General features: G+C 35.7%; 1 protein-coding gene across 6 annotated transcripts in view; it reads left to right on the top strand.

Moving 5' to 3' along the window:
* Positions 1-21586, top strand: part of BANK1 (B cell scaffold protein with ankyrin repeats 1) — a 444955-nt gene that overhangs the window by 259350 nt on the left and 164019 nt on the right. For all 6 annotated transcript variants that reach the window (XM_033857365.2, XM_019926480.3, XM_019926477.3 and 3 more), the window contains one exon: positions 3089-3285. In XM_033857365.2, coding sequence (XP_033713256.1) covers positions 3089-3285 — 197 coding nt within the window. The remainder of the gene's footprint in view (positions 1-3088; positions 3286-21586) is intronic.

Raw genomic sequence — 21586 nt, 5'->3', positions numbered from 1 at the left:
CAATCAAGGCTAAAATATAAAAAGTATGATTTTATAAAAAGCAGGATACTGAAAAACCCAAACTATTTCTTAGCATAATCATACCTCTATTGATATGAATACCTTTATTCATATATAAATTTCATATGTATAGTAATATAATAAGATATGCACATACTGAGTGTATTTAATTTGACGTTCTGGAAAAAACAGTGCTAGAGATCACAATCTAATTAGTATTAAAATAATTAATACAGCTCCTATGAATCATTTAATTTTTTGAACTGTTAACTCTGTCATATACTAATGTAAAAAAATACCTTAAATTAGAAATTTTCTAGTTATTGGTCATGTTATATTAGCAAGCTGAGCATCTCCTACATAATGAAGATAAGCAGGCAAAATGACCTCATCCAAGAAAATGAAAGGTACTGCTGTAGTGATGACATTGGGGCAGGTGTGAAATGGATTCATCGTTTTGTAAAGGACCAACTATTCCAGGGTCAGTCTCTCAGGATGGTAACTACTCTGGAATAACGAAAAGAATGAGTGATCATAAGGTTGGGGCAAAGGGGAGTTAGGACAAAGATGCTTTAAACTATTTGATGTAGAAGGAGGAGAAGGAAACTAATAATTTATTGCCTGTTATAATAATTTATAACCTGTTATGTTTCAGACACCTTTCTGGGCACTTTTTATATGTTGTCATTTAATTATCTCAGTAGCCCTACAAATTTGGATGAGAAAGCTGGGCTCAGATACTGGGTGGCTTGCTGAAACTTCACATAGTGAATATATGGCAAAGCCAACTAACGCTAAGCCCATGCTTTTGTAACTGTCATATTCTGTATTGCCCAAAGGATATAAAGATGTGGTAATTTAGAGGACATTTCACCTCAACAGAAGTAATAATGTCTAATGATCAGTGTTGTCTAATCAAGAAACAGGCTGCTTTAGGAAGTAAAAAACACTCTCTCATTAGAGCTATGCAAGCAGTAGCTAGAAGATCATCTTTTATAGACTCTAGGAATGAAATTCTGTTACTGGATAGGAAACTGGAAAAATGTCCTCCAAAACTCTTTCATGTCTCTAACTTCACAAAGCATTCTAGAAGATTAATGACTTTTCAGCTACAACTAAAAATGAAATAAAGAAATGGAAATTAAAGGAGCCAGCCTTCAAACCTGTACTCCCTTTTAGTATCAGCAGCATAATCTTAAATCAGCAGAACTTCTTGCTTTTGTGTGCCAGAAAGCATGGTTCAGAGTATCAAAACTGTTAAGAAGTGAGCCCTGGAAAACCATGTCCACTTGGTCCTTTTTATTCTTCCTGGTGTACAAAAATAGACTTTTAATGAAGTTTATTGTAGTTGTTTCTAATATTATATTACCTTAAACTTGAAGAATTTACTGACAGGGGAAGTTGGTGAGGTTAAAAGGTGAATGTATTCCTATAATGATTAAACACTTATTTAATGAAAATATATTTTAAGCTGCATTAACAGTGATTTCAAAGTACAACAGAATAACAATGTGCAAGAACAATGCATACGGCATTTATTGGCAGGCGATGATGTTTTTTGTATATTGTATGGTATGACAAAGAGAAAGATGACCAAGGGCATGTAAAAATCTGACATTATCATGCAAATATTTTTCTTTATTAACTTTGGTTTGGTTTATTATAGCAGAAATTATTTTATAATTCATGTAAATGAAAATAAATAGAAAATTATATCTTAATTCCTTTTGGAGAAAATACATTATTTTTATTTTGAAAATTCGTACCTAGAACAGTTTCAGCGTTTATAAGCTCATCTTCATAAAATATTTGATAATTTTTTAGTCACTGCTCACCATATAAGAAGGGACAAGTGCCTTTATCACTGAAATACTATCCTAGATTTACCTACAGCCATTTTAGTTCTAACACATTTTGAAGGATAAAATATTTCCTTACTGTAAGTTCTTAACATGTCCTGAAGGTTTTTGTTTTGTTTTGTTATGTTTCCTGTTAAAACATACAAACTAACAAACTAGATAATTTATTCAGCCCTGAAACACCCAAGTGAATTGAAAACTCCAGGTTTAAATCCCCTCTCTTTTCCTTTTTTTTTTTCCTTACAAAACAGCAAAGTAAATGAGGCCAGATTCACAGTTTTCCAAAACATTATGAGGTGGCTGTTTTCATTGCTTTAGAATTTTGCTGGAAGACAATTGACTTTTGCTTTGATGGCTTTGTTTCTGTTGCTATAAGTCTTCACACTGCTTGCTTCTAATAATGCCATAGCTATTAAAGTAAGCTGGTGTGTAATTTCTATAACACAATTTTTCTAGCTAGGTATGAAAGTGTAGAATAGTAACAAACCATCACTCATCTGCATGTGTGTGTGTGCTTGTGTGTGTGTGTGTGTGTGTGTGTATGTGTATTTTGGCATTGTGATAGCAGTATATATTCATTGTTTTATAGTTATGCATAATTAATACATGTCTTCTAACTAATAGCTAACATATAATTAGGAAATTCAAATTCCAGAACATTGATATGAAACCTGTAAAATCCTGATGGAAATTTCCATATTGAAGATTTTTATAAAAGTGCTTATTAGCTGTTGCAGTTACTTTTTGAAAGAAAAATTTCACATAAAAATCTAACATAACTCACACCCCCAGGAATTTCATGTTCATTTCAACTTCAAAGAGAAGCAAACTAGGCATGGCAGTAGAAAATACAAAAAGTTTTATAGATGAATTTATTTGTTATTTAGTGTTTGGTTAACGTTGCAGTACATTGAAAAAGGAGTTATTACAATGTAATGTTTTTGTTTTACATTTAGGAGGTCCATATGCCTTTCTAAATTAAACTTACCCAACAAGTAAGGGGGAGGCACTAATGCTAGTGAGAATATTAGTTTATATTTGCTTTAAGATGAGAAATAGAAAGAGGGAGGGTCTACATTGCGAAAACCACTGACAGTTTCTTATTTGCAAAATCACACTAAAAGTCTGCTCTACTTTGTGGGAATTACTTTTAGGAGTAGACTGTGTTTGACTTTTTCTTATGTGGTTCAAGATATGATAAAAAAATTACCCTATTCTTATGCTTATAGGTCCTTATTTCAAAGAACTTCCAACTCTTCTCCACTGTGCAGCAAAATTTGGCCTAAAGAACTTGGCTATTCATTTGCTTCAATGTTCAGGAGCAACTTGGGCATCTAAGATGAAAAACTTGGAGGGTTCAGATCCAGCACATATTGCTGAAAGGCATGGTCACGAAGAACTCAAGAAAATCTTTGAAGACTTTTCAGTAAGTATTTTTCCATTTTATCTCTAAAACTCTTTTTTATAAAATTAATATGTATGTATGTGTGTGTGGGTACATGCACATTGCTCTTGAAAATGATGCTACTGTACAGCTAGTTTTTAGCGTCTGTTGGTCCTGAGTCATTCATTGTCTTAAGCATTTTGCAAGATTATTCAACTTGTCTTCATACGCCATAAACCAGCTCTGACTCCACACTCCCACCCCTAAGTAGCCCCTTTGAAACTTATCTGGTCTTTCTGGCTTCTGAATAGCCTGTTCAGTATTGGAAAGGAGATGTTACCAAGGAAATGAAAACCTATTACTTTTCATCTGTTGTTCAAAAGTCTAAGTGGGCGCTGTTAGGCACGTAAAATGAGATAAATATTTACTAGGTTAAAGGAATATATTTTGATAATTATTCAAAAAGTCTACCCAGTACAAAGCTAACCCGTGTTGTTTAACTTTGTTTCTGATACGTGATTGATTCCCTTTCTCTCTCTGTTAAGTCCCAGTTCTTTATTGTGTGTATTGAAACTCCAAATTTCAGAACACCCTTTGAAGGATATTAGTTCTGTAAGAATGCAACCAAGGGACGATTGAAGGAGGGCATACTACCTTAGTACATAAAACACACTTTGTGTTTCCTTAATCAACCTTAGAAAAGCAATTATTTTCTGTTTGTAACAAAGGTATGCACATTTTGCTCGAGAAAGTGAATTATACTTCTGATGGCTCTTAGGAAAATATAATAGGCAATTATTGTGTTGGTGAATATGTCAGAATTTGTCTTTGGATTCTCAGAAGATAATTTTATTGCCAAAGAACAGTTAATACAGAACATTGAAATGCTTCTGGTCATTTTAGCATATATTCCGATTATTAGGTTAAGTAAATGTAATATTGGACTTCTAAAAACCATCGGTATTTCTGATTTCCAGAGAGTAAAATGACAACCAATCTAACTTTTTTCTCCACGTTTAAGAAATAGCAAATAGTTATCAGAAGAGCATGGGTATCATCCACCATCTGGAACTACTTGTATTTAAAATACAAGTATTTATTTTATTTACAATAAATACAGAAATTAAGTTTTGTAATAAAATTAATAAACTACTTTTTATATTCTATGTCCTTCAAATGAGGAATAAGCATAATTTTTATTCATGGAAAGGTTTTAGATAGTGATTGTCGTATATCCGATGGATGCGTTCATTTTAGTTATTATCCACTGTACATAGTCATTGACCAATGCAACATGGCATCTATCTCAGGTAAGTCAATGAATCAATTCAGCCTTGTAAATTGGCCCACAATAGTCCTATTATTCCTACACCCTGGGTACTCAGTTCTCCACAACCTTATTCTCAAATTTTTAACCACTGGTGGACGGAAGTTAAAATTTCCCCTAGAAGTCTTCAACATCCAGGGTTACTTTCCAAGATGATCCCTGATTTTCAAAGAGTGACGCTTCCACTTATGGTTCTCCAGTGAGGACTCAGCTTTTAACAGATGCAGGCCCCATGCAAAACTGCACATACTTCATAAATAACATAGTACTAAATAATAATGACAGTAGATACAAAAGCAACTATGAGGGTAGGATTTGATGGATGTGGGAAATGATTTTTTATCTCTCATCCTCTGGGTATTTATACCTTTACTCCTGCAATAATAGCATTGATACCAGTAGATTGGTATCACTGTCTTTAGGTGACTATTCTTTCATAGTGGTTGCATTCTAATTTTGCAGTTATACTTGATAATTATTCTATGAAATTTGTTAAATTATTTCATGTATTCTGTCTTGTTGTGAGCTGTTACATTTTGCCAGCATGTCTATAGTAGACATTGACATTATAGGTAGGACAGATCAATTATTTTGCAGATGTTCTGCTGTCACTAAGGAAGTGACTATGGAAGTGTGTCAGATAAACACATGTTGAGACTTTATACTATTAATTATACTAGCTATGTCTTTTTAAAATTATATCTAAACTTAATAGAGAAAAAACGTGCGATCTATTTGCATTGCTGAAATACTTTATTGTTTCTTTCATAACATTTACATAGCTTTAATGTTATAACCACATTCTGATAAATCTCAGATTTGTCACATACGCATTCAAATTTTCCATGAACTATTTTTCAGAATTGTTGAAAGGAACAGATATTCTTTCAGTTTGCAGTTTATAATCCACCAATTGACCATACTTCTGTACTGAAGAAATATATATATTTTTAAATTCAAACATACCCCGCAACTGATTCACTGATTTCTTCAATTCTTCCTAATCCTCCATCAGTGAAACATGGTTCATTTTAGAATCTCACAGGGAGTTACAACACAGTGAGTTTGGTCATTGCTGAATAACATGGGTAGGTAGAAGGAAAAAGTCGCTCATGACTTTTTAAAATAAAGATGAAAAGAGAATCAGTAGCAAGCGTTCATAAGCGAACAAGTACTATCTGTTAGCTAGATGAATAAGGAGGAAGAAGGAGGAGCCTCGAATCACTTGATGTTTCTTCGTGGCGTTTTTTACTTTGAAAGGTTAATAATTTATGTACAATCTATGAATAGAGACTTTTGCTTATGAATGAGTAGCTTTCATGTTTTGATAGTTATCGCATTAACAACTACACTTGTTTCATGTTTTCAGTACTATTGTAGATAATAATACAATACATTTCTGTAACGCATACAGTCTTTCAAATAAACTACTCAGTTTTCAGTTTCTGACAATGCCTTCTAGAAGAATTAATATGAAAGGCGGATGGACAAAAAGCCACAGGATTGGTGTTTAATTCCACAGTTGAGTGTGAACCACAGTTTGCTTCATAGAATTCTTGAGGAAATCTCAGACTATTTCAAATAACAAGTAGCAATACTGACAACTCATTCAGTCCTCTAAAAACTTACCTTTTAAGTCAGAAATACCTGAGAATTTGAAACTAAAGTGGAACTTGGCCACAGATTACAAGATACTTTGTGATTTAAGATAAAGTGTACAGCCAAAATTAGAATGTGTTTTAAGCCAAATAATATGTGATATTTCTTTGTGTTATCTTGAGTATGTCACCCCATTTACCTCCATCAGTTTTAAACACTTCAGAAAATGATTAGATCACATGTAAGTAGACAGGGAAATACATCCTCCTCTGTGGGCCGGCTCTGGAATTGGAGAACCAACAGGTGATTACTAGGAACAGTATCCACTTAGTATCTTTTCTCTTCCACCACAGTGTTCACTCGTATAGTTTGGTGTGTATATTAGTAAGATCTTAATCATACATAATCTTCGTGAAAATTTCAGAGATAGGCACTTTCTCTCGCTGACTTTTCAGGAGGACTCCTCACTGGGAATGTTTCTGTTGCTCACGTCTGTGATGGGATTCTTGTGACAGCCTGCTCTCATTGACTTAGCCTGACACTGCCGTTTGCCCCTGTGGACCGTGGGCTAGTGTGTGTGTGCGCCCACGCGCACCAGAGGGAGACAGAGAGCACGAGATTGATTCTGTCGCCCTCTAGTGTCTGCCTGATAGACAGTGACCCTGATCTTTTTCAAACGGTCAAGGGTTTGGAATGACAGTACAGAAGAGGTAGATGTTGAAGCACCTGGAGTACCCCTGATATAGAGCAAAGGCTGACTGAGTGGTGTAGGAACCCATTACTCGGAAGTTAGGCTTTATGCTTCGGGCAGTCAACATTCACCTTTCTTAGCCCATTATTTCTCTCAGTATTGGCTTTGCTCATTTGGTACTTTCTCTAGAGCAGCGGTCCCCCACCTTTTTGGCCCCAGGGACTGGTTTCGAAGGCAGTTTTTCCATGGACGGGGTGCGGGGGAGGGAGGAGGGACGGCGGAAGGTTCAGGCAGTAATGTGAGCGATGGGGTGCGGCAGACGAAGCTTCACTGGCTCTCCTGCGCCGCTCGCCTCCTGCTGTGCGGCCCGGCTCCTAACAGGCCTGGACTGGTGTCGGTCCACAGCCCGGGGGTTGGGGAGCCCTGCTCTAGTGGATTATTCCATTTAATTTAGTAAATATTAGTATATGCTAATTCCCTCTAAATGGCAGCATACCCTGCTTTGCTTATGTCGTTTTTCTTTCTCGTAAGTCTAGAAGCTAATGATGAGTCATGGGCTCCCTACCCCTCCCGCCATCAGGTGCCCCCGAGGTGCTCAGCATGTATTTACTCATTGATGGGACAGAAGGCAAGTGTCAAATTTAAGGACTTGTTTGATCTCACTTACCCAGTAATATCCTTAACCGGATCCCATGTTTAAAAAAATATATATTGCTCATATTCTTTCTATATTCAGGATATTTTTTAAGTTTAGGTTTAGTATATTCATAGACAAATAACACAACTACTCTCTTCAGCATTTATTTTTAATACGCCAGCCTACAGTGAAGTTTAGAATTCCAGCCTTTGTTCAATACTGATGTTCTGTTAGAACTGAAGAAACTGGAACAAGTCACGTAACTGCACTTGAGGGCATGCATTACAAATTCATGTCTCAGTTATGCTTTTGGAGCTACTTAGCAGTCTCTTTCTAAAATCCCATTAAATGGACCATAGCGGTGCATTACAGAAGTTTATTCTTCCCCAAGTCCTCAAACTCAGTTTTGATGCTCTAACTCTGCAGCTGTAAACATCCTGTTAAAACTCCCTCAACTCCTTCCTCTTCTTTGTCAAATTTTTATTTTTCCTCTAGTCATGGGGTCTTGGGATTCAGCCACGTTGGATTTGAATCCTAACTTCATCAAATACCACATTTCCATCCTTGAGCAACCTCTTTGTTTTCTCTCCGCTTCAGTTCCTTTATTTGCAAATAGGAAAAATAATTCCTTACAGGATGTTTTTAGGACTTGATGACATAATATGAAAACATTAAAAATATAGTAGATCCATAATAAATGATATTGCATTCACCTTATTTTCTTTTGATTTATTGTGATTCATATCAACTTGAGACCTCACCATCAATCATATCCTCTCTTTCTCCTGCATCATTAATCTCTCCCATTATACTGACTGTTCCCTGAATAAGCATGTTCAAATACACACACATGCACACACACACGCTCCCAACAACCCTGCCTTCTCTTTGATCTCTTTTTCAGTACCAGAACTAACTGAAAGAATGACTTTTCGTTTCACTCCTTTCTTTCCTCCTAACAATCCAAGCTTCGCATTCAGCCCACTACTGAAGCTGCTCTGTCAAAGACCATTAATAAGCTACCGTAGATCAGACCCATTGGATTCCTCTCAGATGTTCTTTGGCTCAAGCTTTGGCACTGGATTCCCTGACCCTGTCCTCTTCCTAAATCTCCACTCACCCTTTGTGACGTCCTTCTCTTACCCCATCAGTTAAGGTTCTTTCTACATAGTCTTCTCTGGTGATTGACAGCTAAATCATTGTCTTTAACCTGGACCTTCCTCCTGACTTAAAGTTCCAGTTTTAGTTGCAAGCTGAATGTGTCCACATGGATATGTTACAGGCCTCTAGAGCTCAACAGACCCAAATGATCTTTTTCTTTTCTCCTGGCTAATGGCATAATTATCTGCAATATTTACTTGGCCAAAATTTGAAAGTCATTTTCAACTCCTGATTAGATAGCCACAAATGCATATACTATTTCCCATTTTTCAGATGAGGAAACAGATTTATAAAGTACCTTGCCCAAAGTCACCCTGCTAAAAATATTTCTGACTTAACCCCGAATCCATTCTCATAGCCTCCCTCTCCCTCATACAACCCTGATCCACGCCATCCATTCAGTTACCATATCTTAACAGTTGTACTTACACATCATCTAGCCCATCTGTTCCCTCTTTTTCCTTCTCTCTGTGGCTCCCTTGGTTTGTACCTTCATTATCTCTCTTCTGGTCGGCTGCGCTAAAAAGCCCCCTAGGAGGTCTTTCCTTCCCAGTCTTTTTGGCCTCAAACCATCCCATATCAGGCTGCATACTGAGGACCCCCCACAGCATAGCCCAGCTGACTATTTTAGCCTCATCCTTAATTGCACAACTCAGCTGCCAAAGTCCATTTGTCCTTCCTTCATTTCATTATTTCAAGCTATTCCCTTTACCTAGAAGTCCCTTCCTCCTTAGTAAAATATCCTGAGCTCTTAACCATGCCCAAATCTCAGCTGAAACTCCACCTATTCCAGGAGACCTTCATAGAAAGAGGCTGTAGGTGTGTACCTCCACTGTCTAACTTTCATCTCCTTCCCAAATTTTAGCCTCATCCAGGAACGTTATGTGCTAGAGTCTGGGAGCCACGTATCTTGAGATAGGTGGCTCTGGAGCCACCTGAGTCTAAATACTGACTCTGCTACTTTCCAGCCATGCGCCCTGAGTAAATCACTTAATCTCTCCTTGCTTCAGTTTCCTCATCTCTAAAATGGAGATGAACACCTTTTTTTGGTACCCTTGTTATGATAAATAAATATAAATACGTGTAAAACATGTACAAGAATACCTGACAAGTAAAAGCACTCTAAAAGTTATATGGAATTATGTATTGTTCTCCTGTTATTCTGTTTCCGAGGACCCATTCTTTTGTGGGACTTTTTATAGTTTAAAGTATTAATAAGTACTGGTGAACGGTTATTTATTTTTATTTACTTGTTTGTTTTGCATGTCTGTCTCTCCAGTAGATTATGAATTCCATGAGGGCAAGGACAGTTTTATTTCTTTTACCGCAGTTTCCCTAATATCTAACACAATTTTTGGCCAACACTATGGGTTCACTACATAAGTGTTGAATGAATCAATTAATCAATCAGTGTTGATTACATTAACTTTCCAGTTCCTGGAGGCAAGTGTCATGCTCTGTTTATTCCATATTCCCCACAGCATCTAATATAGTGTCTTCCAGGTTGTAGATAATAAATGTTTATTGAATAATAACAATAGTAAAGGCTCTAACCCTAAGGAGAATTTTTGTTTTTTTGTTTATTTTTTTTTGCTGTACGCAGGCTTCTCACTGTTGTGGCCTCTCCCGTTGCGGAGCACAGGCTCCGGACACGCAGGCTCAGCGGCCATGGCTCGTGGGCCCAGCCGCTCCGCGGCACGCGGGATCCTCCCGGACCGGGGCACGAACCCGTGTCCCCCGCGTCGGCAGGTGGACTCCCCAACCACTGCGCCACCAGGGAAACCCCCTGGGGAGAATTTTTTTAAGTGTTATTTGGATAAATTTATCCAAGATGAGAAATAAATATTATTTTCTTGTAGTTCTTTAAGACAAGTGACTATGGGGAAAAAAAATTCGGATAGAAGAAAAATAACCACCCCCCCCAAAAAAATTATTGTAGCTTCCAGGAACTTACCATTAGTGAAAGAGACATTTAAAGCTGTTCATTATCACAGTACAAGTGGTTTTGATCTTGGCAAATATTCCAGTGTTTTAGTGTTAAAACCCACACTTAATCTTCTTGAATCTCTCTTCAAATCCTACACAAACAACTTTTGTCCTTTAAGAACTAGATTCAGGCCAATGCAATACATTAAAACATTATCCACCACATTTATCATCTTTTATCTAAACATCTAGAGGTATTTTGTGATTTTATTTCTATATTGTTCTTACTAAAATTTATTTTCTTAGGAATAGAATATCTAGATATTCCAGTTTTCTAATTTGTAAAATATCTGTCCTAGCAACAGTAGGCATTTACATGGCAAGGACCACTGGATAAATTATGTGATTGTTATTTTATTGCAAATGAAAAGAGAGGGAAAGAGATCATATGCTTCTCTTGTGAATATGAAAGAAGTAAGCAGTTTCATTTTATATTTGTTATTGTCAGTTTAATAAAGTAGGTAGTTAATGAACAATTACTAAGCATGAGGATACTATTCATTGCATTTGTTGACTAGTAGCATAATTATTGTGAATGACTTTAATGAATGCTTTTTGAATATGGAATTATAAATACCATTGGTTTGGGGGAAGTCTTAAAGAACATTCACATGAGAATACACAACTATGAAAATACGCAAGATCAGAATGGAGGTCGTTTTGACTTTTCTTGATTGTGAACATTTGCCATGAAATTACGAATTGGCTGTTCATATTAAGTGTACTGATTTAAGATGCATGATATTAGTGGCCTTGTTCCTATAACATAACCTGAAGTGTGTCTTAAGTTCATTCAGTGCAAGCTCATTCTTTTTGTTCCGTATAGATCTGACTCAAGAAAGGAAGGGAAAGAAGAGAAAACAAGCTAGGCTTTATTGAGTACTTCTGTCTCAGGCATTATGCTTGGTGCTTCCACATTAGATCAGTATACTAATCTGTGTGAATCAGACATTTTTGCTCCCATTTTACAGATCAGGAAATTAAGCTAAGACTGTTGATTGGGGATATGCACTCATCTGGCAGAGCTGTATTTCTCATCTAAGCCCAACTAAGTTCCACTTAATGATTTTTTAAACTACTGCTTATCTCTTTCTTCCTTAAAATCAAATACTACCAATGTATTATCTTTTATTTTTCATCTTTAGCATTTATATTCTGGTTAATACACAAGTAGACTGATGACTCTGTTGAACTGTATATGAAAAAAAAAAAATGATGGTAAGCATTGGAGCCTAGGAACCAAAGAGCAGAGAAAACTGTCCCTATGGAACAGGGATTAAATTCAATTGGGAAATTATTTAAATTGTGGTTTTAAACGTTTTTGTTTAACTATTTTGATTTTTAAAAGTGACTTTTTTAAACAAATATTAAGACTTTTTCCTTCAAAGCAATTATGTAAGAAGTAAATTGATACTTATCCTGTATTACAGTGTATTGTATTTAAGTGAAAACAATGTCTAATGGAGCAGCGTGTAGGCATTTCTGGTTGGAGTTAGAAGACTTGTCTGGAAAGAAGCAATTATGGGATTTGTAGGGAAACACACAAATTCAACTCCCAATTATAATTACATTTTCATTTAACAGGAAAAGGATATTTCTTTGTAAAAGGAAAAATTGTGCAATAATCTCACTCCCTAAATCATGAATGCTTAAGGCTGAAGCCCCTTGGTGGCAGGGTGCTCAATGAGCAAAGTACCTCAGGCAAAAGAAAGTCTCACTGGTGCTGAAATTGCTCATGACAAATAAAGTGATAGCTAGTGTCCCAGAACATGATGAAATAGATGAACATAAAAATGTCCAAAACATCTTCATAAATATTAAAAGACCCTGAAATGGCAGGATGGTAATTGGAACAGTTGAAATCACATGGAATTTTTCCTAAGAAGATAAATCATGAACAGAATTTTAAATAAGGAGCATTTAATGGAGAAACATGAAGGATGCATCTGGGTGAAAGGAATGGAATGTACAATTGTGGGGAAAAGGCAGAGCACATGTAACCTCTGAGTTCTTGGACCAGAAAACAGTCATTTTATGTGATTTTTTTCATGGAATACATATTCTCCTTTGCCTTGTGTACAATAATGACCTAGGTAGGACCATAGATCTATGTTTTTAAAAAAACTTTAACATTTAATATGGGATTTTAATAAAATATATAGTAAGGAATCCTGTTTTTAGAGCCTAAAAGAGCTTATACACACATTCATGGTAGGTATTTAAAAATCCAGACAATAGGTTTTCTGTTTTTTGGTTTTTGTCTTTTTGTTTTTTATTAAAAATAAAAGTGAAAAATGCAATGAAATAAATCAAGATATTTTTCATTCCTTTAGTCTGCTTTTTTTGTGGAAAGATTTTCTTTTCTAAATGTTTGTCATTATTCATCACTTCAAGGGAGAGAAAAAATAACACAGAATAGGAAGAAAAAAAAAGATTGCAATTTAGTGGTACTCTGATTTGATCAGAATATCATAAAATAAAGCACCTGTGAGACATACAGACACACACTCCAACTGAGAGAGAGAAACAGCAGTTTCCATTTAAAGGAATTATTAAGAGAATTCTCTGGCAGTCCAGTGGTTAGGACTCGGTGCTTTCACTGCCAGGACCTGGGTTCAATCCCTGTGGTCTGGTCGGGGAGCTAAGATCCCACAAGCCACAAGGTGCGGCCAAAAAAAAAAAAAAAGGAATTATTATCGTCCAAATTATTATTGGTAATAATAAAAGTAAAAATTTTGAAAATAGATTTGTTGAATTTTATAACTTATATCTAGTAGCAATCAAGGTAACTGAACATCTGCTAAAGATCTATTTTGTTTCTCCTACCACATGTTATATGTATATTTCTAAGAATTTAATGTGGTACTTATTCAGTTCTTATTCTTTATATATTCAACTTCAGTATATGAACAAGTTGTTGATATTTTAAGGACAAAATATGTGACTATACATCCATTTTAATTTCTGAGAAATGACAGATTTTGTTTTCCTTTCTTAAAATGATTAGGTTATGAATGCCACATAAATCAACATCCACATTTTTAAGCTCTCACTAGATCAGAAATTTCTTTTTAGTGGATCACTTATCTATGCCAAGCTGAGATTTTCCTTTATAGACTTCAACCTGATTATACAGAGATCCTGTCCACTGTTTTATAAATCTGTCTGGGCATGCAATCTGAAAAAGAATACAGAAGACAAAATTCCATGATAAGTATTTAAAACTGAATACCTATTTTCTTTTATGTAGCATTCATAAACCAACAGTAATACAGAAATAAATAAATTTTATATTTGATATCTTCCAATGAGAAAATGCATCTATTTACATTTACCTTTTAATTTAAAAATAACACATGGTTATTTTAGAATATTTGGAAACTAAAGAGAAATATAGAGGTTATTTATAATTCCACTTTCTAGAAATAACCACTTTAAACATGTGTTTCCTTACATTCATGTTTGGAAACTTAAATAAATTTAAATGACTCAAAACCCATTATTTAGCTAAAAGGTTCTCATATTCTAATTATCCCTAGAACTTTTAGAGTAAGAGATTTCTTATGTCTTTCCTAATAGTGCATAACTCCATGCTCTGGCTTCTTTTTCGTACTTCCACGTTCTGGTTGTAGCATCCTCTTCCAGTTCTTCCAGTTCTCCCAGATCCCAGACAATGTTGACCTTTTCCCTAGATTCCCACACAAACACCATTCACAGAGAACTCTGTGTCAATAGCAAATTTTAGTTAAGGTTTAGAGGTGTGGAGGGAGCTTCTCTGTAGCAATGACCCTGGCACTCATCTTGACCCATAATAATTAGCCTTTTTGCCTCCAAATACTGCCCCACACAGGCCTTACTTCTCTGCTTTTGCAGACTCTCAGGAGTTTAGTCATCTTCTTTCATTCTTGTGCATTTAGGTCTTTAAAATATCACTTTCCTTCTTCAAACAGTTTTTCAAGGAACTTGAAGAAAGTCCTCTTTATCCTCGAGAAGAATCCTGGTGTCAGCTGTTAGGAGGCATAGATTCGCTCCATTTTATTCTTACAAATTTGTTGTATTGCAAAAACGTTTTATGTCCTGCTGTTTTAATTTAAAATTATATTCAACTCCTTTATTTATTATTATATACTTCTTGTAAACATGATAGCCTCGTTTTTAGTAGAAATATAATATGAGATGAATCCTTTGGGGGATAAACCCAAGAGGTTACTGCTTGCAGTTTGCCTTCACTTGCTCAAAATGTTCATCAGAGAAGAATCCATCACAACTCCAACATCTGTGCCAAAAGTAGGCATGGCCCTAGCTGAAATGTGTAAGAGGTTCTGAACAAGTTAGAAGCCCCAAATGCTGCTCATCGGGTGCAAAATAACGAATTTTGATACATCAGGGCCACAGCACCAAGCACGGCCCCAAGACTGGCTCTGAGTGCTGAGCCTGTGCACGTGGGAAGTGGCTGAATTTCCCTCCCTAAGGACAGAAAAATCACTACATCCAAGTGGAGCAGCTTTGCTTTGGACCTCTTAGAATTCTGACTTTAGGACTAGAAGCGGATTTCCTTGATAAAAATTTGCTACCCTAGTTTGGATTTAATACCCTTCTTATAAGACTGATATTTACTTCTAGGGAGTAATCCCTGACTGATTTGAGGAAAGGAAGGAGAAATCATGCCATTGAAGAGCACTTAGCGGTCATATTTATTTAATCACACAATGTGCTGCTCTGATAACGTTTGAGCCTAGACAAGCATCACCATAAAGAGAAGAGAGATTGTATCTAATACTTACTTGATATTGATTCAATATGAAAATTGATTCAAAAGCGAAAAATCCAGTCTATCTGTGAGTTGATTGATATGCATGATACCAAAGTTTACTAGTTACTCATTAAAATTTTGTATAAGTGCCTTAGGTTTTAGAAATTGAAATTACACAAGAACAAAAATTCTCATCGCTTTGATTTTAGCATTTGCCAGAAACATGCCTATGAAACTCTTAAAATCCCATGAAACATGTATGGGGAAAAAAGAAAAGGAATAGAGAGGCAGGGGAGAGAAAGAAACAGACATCTGTAGAACAGAAGAAATGGGTAAGGCAGCTGTCTGTGGTATTTCTGCCTACTCTGTTACTCTGAGAAAATACTTGACTTTTAATTAGTATTTTTTTACACGTTTTTCAGGAAAGACATTTCTCCTGGCCACTAAGCCCAGTGTATGTCACTGCTTAAAATAGACTTTCCCTGAAATGGTGTGTGTTTGGCTTAACAGAGTCAAGCAAAACTCCCATTTGTAATTCTCAGTAAGAACTATTTACAGATGTCCCAGCTGCTGTTTTTTCACTGTGTTGCTACATAATAAATGATTCATATTTTCATAAATTCCTAGAAAAGCTAACAGTATCTGTATACTTTCTCTTTATATACACACAGGTTATAACCCTAAAAAAAGTTTTCTCGAGTTTTTAATCCCTTATTCTGCTTCCCATACAGAAAGAGACAGAACCACACGGGTCGTGACCATACCCAGATAGTCTCCATGGCAATCTGATTTTGGGGCGGGGGGTGGGAAATTGCGGCAAGCGCCCTGGGGAAAGCAAGATGAGTAAAGTATGTGAATAGTCTTTGTTTTTTTTCCAACTCAAACAAGTTATTGCCTTATCAGTTTGTGTTATCCCAAATGAAATGAGCTCTCATTAAACTTCAAGAAAGCAAAGATTTTGTAATACAAATATAGTACACGTTTTATGTTTCCAACTTTTTGAAAAGGCACAATGTATTATTTCCATGATTTGGGTTTTCTACATCAGATATGCCATATTTTCTTTAAAAAAGTGTATACACACTTTTCTCAGAATATCAAAGTTTTCATCCTCCTTATTCCAAGGTCTGTTTTGTCTCCTCTGTTTCATAATTGTGAAATAAATTTGTTGCTTCAGTCGTATAATCAGTATTTACTAAAATGTTTTATTGTTTAAAAAGTTTTTTCAGAATTAATGATTCTTTTGATAAACACTAAATGGCACTTTGTCCTAGCAACAGCTGAACCCTGAGAAGTCACACCTCATCATCCCAGGCAGAGAATAATCTTACCCTTTTGAGATGTCGTAGTATCATTCCTGAATGAGGATATTGCAATATTTGGTTTGAATATCTATGTACCCTCATTTTTTGGAAAGTATTCTTTATATCCACTGTAAGCCCCCCCCCCCCAGTCTACAATTTAAGCCCATTTCCCATTGTCCTAATGTCATACTTTATGGAAAACAGCTGGGTGGCAAATTCAGCCACAGCAAATGCACATTTTGGAAGAACTTATAATATCTCTGCTCTCATCTTCATTGTTCCAAATAACATAGCTGCTTAGAATCAGTCATGGTCTATGAGAACAAACAACAATATTACTTTGATTACCTGTTGACTCAGTACATAGTGATTTTAATGCTTATTAAGTTAAAAGTAATTGAATACCTACAGGTAACAAGCCAATCCATGAAAGTAATAGAGGGAAGCAGTATATATGTGCTTACAGTTCTTCTCAAATAGGGATAATTAATATGTCATTAAAATTTTTTTCAAGGTTGAAACAATATCTCATTCTGAACAGATAATTCATTATCTTTAACGTATTTGCTTCAGACAGTGGTGGTCTTCAGTATCCTGCATGTGTTGGCTAAAAGGTCTTTAAAGTCCCGTGGAGCCCTATGTTTTTATAATCCTTAGACTTCCAATTTCTTAGAAACCTTCTGAACTTAAGTTCTTTTGTTTTTCTCTGGCTTCTTTCAAACCAATTAGCTTGTGTAGAACAGAGTAATCTAGAGCTGTCACTTGTATGCCTGCTGGTCAAAAGGAAATGCAATTTCAGTGAGGACAAAATTAATCATAAATGTTAATTAGAACAATCAGTATTGACATTGTAGCTTTAGAGAGTGGACCTCGTGAAATAAACACAATGGCATTGTGCTTTCAGAATAAAAGTATGCAAAGGCAAATTAATTAAAATTTCATTGGAAAAATATCCCTTGGAATTTCTTCTCTATTAATTGGCTTGAATTTCATTCATTCTTGATGCTTGAGGCTAGAAAAGGGTGTTTAATATAATTCAATGTAGATTGGGTATGTACTTTTCTACTGGTATCATGGCATGATTTCGACTTTAAATTTATATAAAGGTCTTTCCAAGGTCAGATTACTTATGAGAAAATTGCATAACTAAATATATAAATATTTTTAAAGGAATATTCAAAAAATATCATAGCTCTGAGCCAAGCTATATGATTTCGTCTTCATCTCTCCTATGTAGCAACACCTTCCTTGTGATATATATGGATGTGAGAAATTAAAGATTATGTCTGACTTATTTTGCCTCCAAAAATATAATATAAAAGGAAAATAGGTGGTACCAGATGAAAGCTAAATTTTTGGATTTGTTTTTTAAGTAAATTAATGAGCTCTCACTTGAGCCCCAAAATTAATAGTCTCTCCAATTTTAGTTTGGCAAGTCAATGTATTGATTGATTTAACAAATATTTGAGTACCTATTAGATTCCAGGTATTGTTCTAAACACAAGGATTTCAAAATGAACTAAAACTCCTGCCATCATGGAATTCTAATGGGAAAAAAGGCAGATTATAAGCAAATAAAATTTAAGACATATAATGTATCAGATGGACATTACTGTTTAAGGCTAAGAAGAAATAAGAAAGACCACCTAGTGTAGGGTGGTGTTTGGGAGGAGTTGGGGAGAGGGCAATTTTGAAATGAGTAGTCAGAGGAGTCCTCACTGAGAAGGCAGCCTTTGATAACAACCCGAAAACCATGAAAGCCATGCAGATATCTGGGAGAAAACTGTCCCAGCAAGAGAAAAGAGCACGACAAATGCAAAAGCCCTGAGGTGGATGTATCTGACATGTCCAGAACAGAGCAAGTTGGCCAATGTTCCTGAAGCAGAGTGAATGAGAGAGAAAGAGAATAGTTGGGGTCAGAAAGGTGACAGAAGTGTAGGGCCTGAAAGGCAATGTTGAGGATCTTGGAGAAAGAAAGCCATCAGAGAATTCTGAAGAGAGATGTGTTCTTATTTGACACTTTGGCTGCTGTTTTGACAACAGACTGTAGAGGGCAAGGGCAGGACGGATGAGACCTGATTGGAAACTATTCCAATATTCCAGAGAATAGATGATGAAATGATAATAGCTTAGACTAGGATGACAGTGGCGGAGATGGTGCGAAGTGGTCGATTTGAAATATACTGGTGTTTTATAGGAGAGCCAGCAGATCTACTGATTCTTTGGCAGTGGGGTGTAAAAGAAATTGAGTAGTTACTGACATCTCCAAGGATTTTGGTAGAAGCAGTGGAAGGAATAAATTGCTATTGTATTGAGATGAGGAAGATTGTGTACAAAGCTGGTTTGCTGAGGAAGATTGGTAGTTTGGTTTGGGGCATAATAAATTTAAAATGCCTATAGATATTCCAAAGTTTAGAAGTTAAGGTGATAGGAGACACCAGCAGAAAAGACCAAGAATGAGCAGCCTTTGAGGTGGGAAGAGACATCAGGAAATCTACTGTCCTGAAATTCAAGTGAAAAAATAACTTGACAGAGGAGACAGTAGTCACCTGGGTCACATGCTACTGATGGGTCAACTAAGATAAGGACAGAGGATCAGCCTTTGTATTTAGCAGTGTACCTGTCAAGAGCAGTTTGTGTGAAGTGCATTGAGGGAGGGGGCGTGAGAGGTTTGGGAGAGGTGGGAAAGCCTTAACATTGACCCTTAGAGGCTCAAGTGAGGAAAGAAGGAGTGGAATCAGGGACTAATGAGGATAGAACAATTCTTTGGCGTGTAAAGATAAAGCACAGAAAAGATACTATAGCTAGTAGGGAACATGGGGTCAATTGAGGTCTTTGTTTTTCAAAAAAACCAGAGTGTTTTCATCTGTCAGACATTAATATCCACTCACATTGACAAATCTTATACTCAAATCCTTGATTTGAGCCTATGGTTGAGACTTCAGCCTAAGCAAGCACATTTCTCTGTTTATTAGTGTTTAATTTGCTTTTCTCAGGACTGCCGAGTCCACTTATTGAAATCTGGCTCTCACTAAAACATCAGTAAGCCAATTAATCCATTTCCTTAATGAGAACTCTCTATTACAAAATGGGTAACTGCATAGATTTCTCTTGAATCTATCACTCTTGCATTTGGTGGGGAGAATGCCAATTATCTAAGCAATCTGGTTCATTACTGCAGCATTGGACTGCGTTGCTGAACAAGCCTGCAGCTCGATTACAATAGCATTGCAGAGTGGAGGGCTTGGAGTTGATTATTTGTTGAGGACCTATTATATAATAGGTTGGGCTGGAAACATTGTGCACACTCCCTCCTTCCTTGTTTACCACTAGTCTCTGAGGAACTGCTATTTATTTTACATTTGGGGAAACTGAGACTCACAAGTTGGAAAGTTAGTCAACTCTGGGGCCAGAATTTTCATCCAATGGCCTTGAGAAAAGATGTCTAGCTGTAAAAATAATAAGAACCTACTAACTTCAGGGTCCCACTGCATGAATTCTGTAATGATTAAAATGATTCTTTCCAAGTTTAGCATAGCCTTTGAGTGGATCAGCACAAGGGGAGGCAGGGTGACCTAAATTTAATAATAAATACTCAGAGAGTGAGTCAGGTTCTCACCTCCCATCTTCTTAGACGTTCTTTCCTTGACATTCCAACCTTATGTCTAGACCATGCTCCTAAATAGAATGTCAACCTCATCATTATATTATTATCATCATAATCATCCCCAGTTATTTACTGAGCATTCATTCTGTATCTAATATGATAGGATTGTTAGAGAGGGAAGGAGAAAAGAGAAAACTTCGTACTTTTATTTCTCTCTGAAATCTGCTTCATCAAATATCAGAATATATATATGAATGGTCTTTGGAATTTGTAAAGCTTTAGCGATGTTTTTCGTTTTACTGTATTATCATCATTTTAAAATTTCTCCATGAATATATTTTAATATTTCAATCACTTTGTGAGAGAATTATTTTAACACTTAGTCTTTTCTAACTAAAATAATACATATATGCACATGAATATTCCATATTTTGAATTTTTTTCTTTCCTGGTTAAGATATAGCTCCTGAAGTAAATATAGAAAATAATATTCATCAAATTTCTTCTTAAACAGGTTAAATTGTAACATCCCCTCAGACATAATAAAATGAATATGTTTATTATGTTTTATTTTAATCTGTCTCTTACTTATTAAGTCAATAGAGGTCTTCCATTCCCAGAACAATTTAAGTGACAATAATTTGAGTAATGGCAATTGGCATTTAGCAACATTTAACTACCATTAAAAGCCCTTCTTGTTGCTTAAAAGCTAGTTGGTTGTGGAGAGATAGTAAATGAATAAATAAACAATGTAATTTCAGAAAGTGATAATGCTGTGAATATTTTTAATTAAGGAATAAAATTCAATTGAACTCCAGTTATAAAGAAAGAATGGAAATTTGTTAAACCATGCTCAATATCACATGTTATAAACGTAAACCTCCACTTAATATTAGGTTTCATGGCATCTTCGTAACAAAATCATTTATTAATATGACTAATATATTAATAAACGCAAGCCTAGACTCCATTTCCTTTATCACACTATCTATTTGATGAGAGTATAGCAGAGTTTATAATTACCTATTAATGTATGTGGATATTTGTTTAATATCTCTCCCACCAAAGCATATGTTCCACAGAAGTAGATGTTTGTTCACCATTGTATCTGCCATGCCCAGTACAGTGATGGTCTCAGGGCAGAAGCTGTCTCTCTCTCATACACACACACATATGTACATATATGTACATTATATATATGTTGCATAAAAGAATGAATTCTTTCTACAGATATTAAGTGTGTACTGTGTGTTGGATATTGTTACATTTATAGTAATA

This window comes from Tursiops truncatus, chromosome 5 (genome assembly GCF_011762595.2).
Source record: "Tursiops truncatus isolate mTurTru1 chromosome 5, mTurTru1.mat.Y, whole genome shotgun sequence".
NCBI lineage: Eukaryota > Metazoa > Chordata > Mammalia > Artiodactyla > Delphinidae > Tursiops > Tursiops truncatus.
This window is presented reverse-complemented; position numbering and strand designations above follow the sequence as displayed.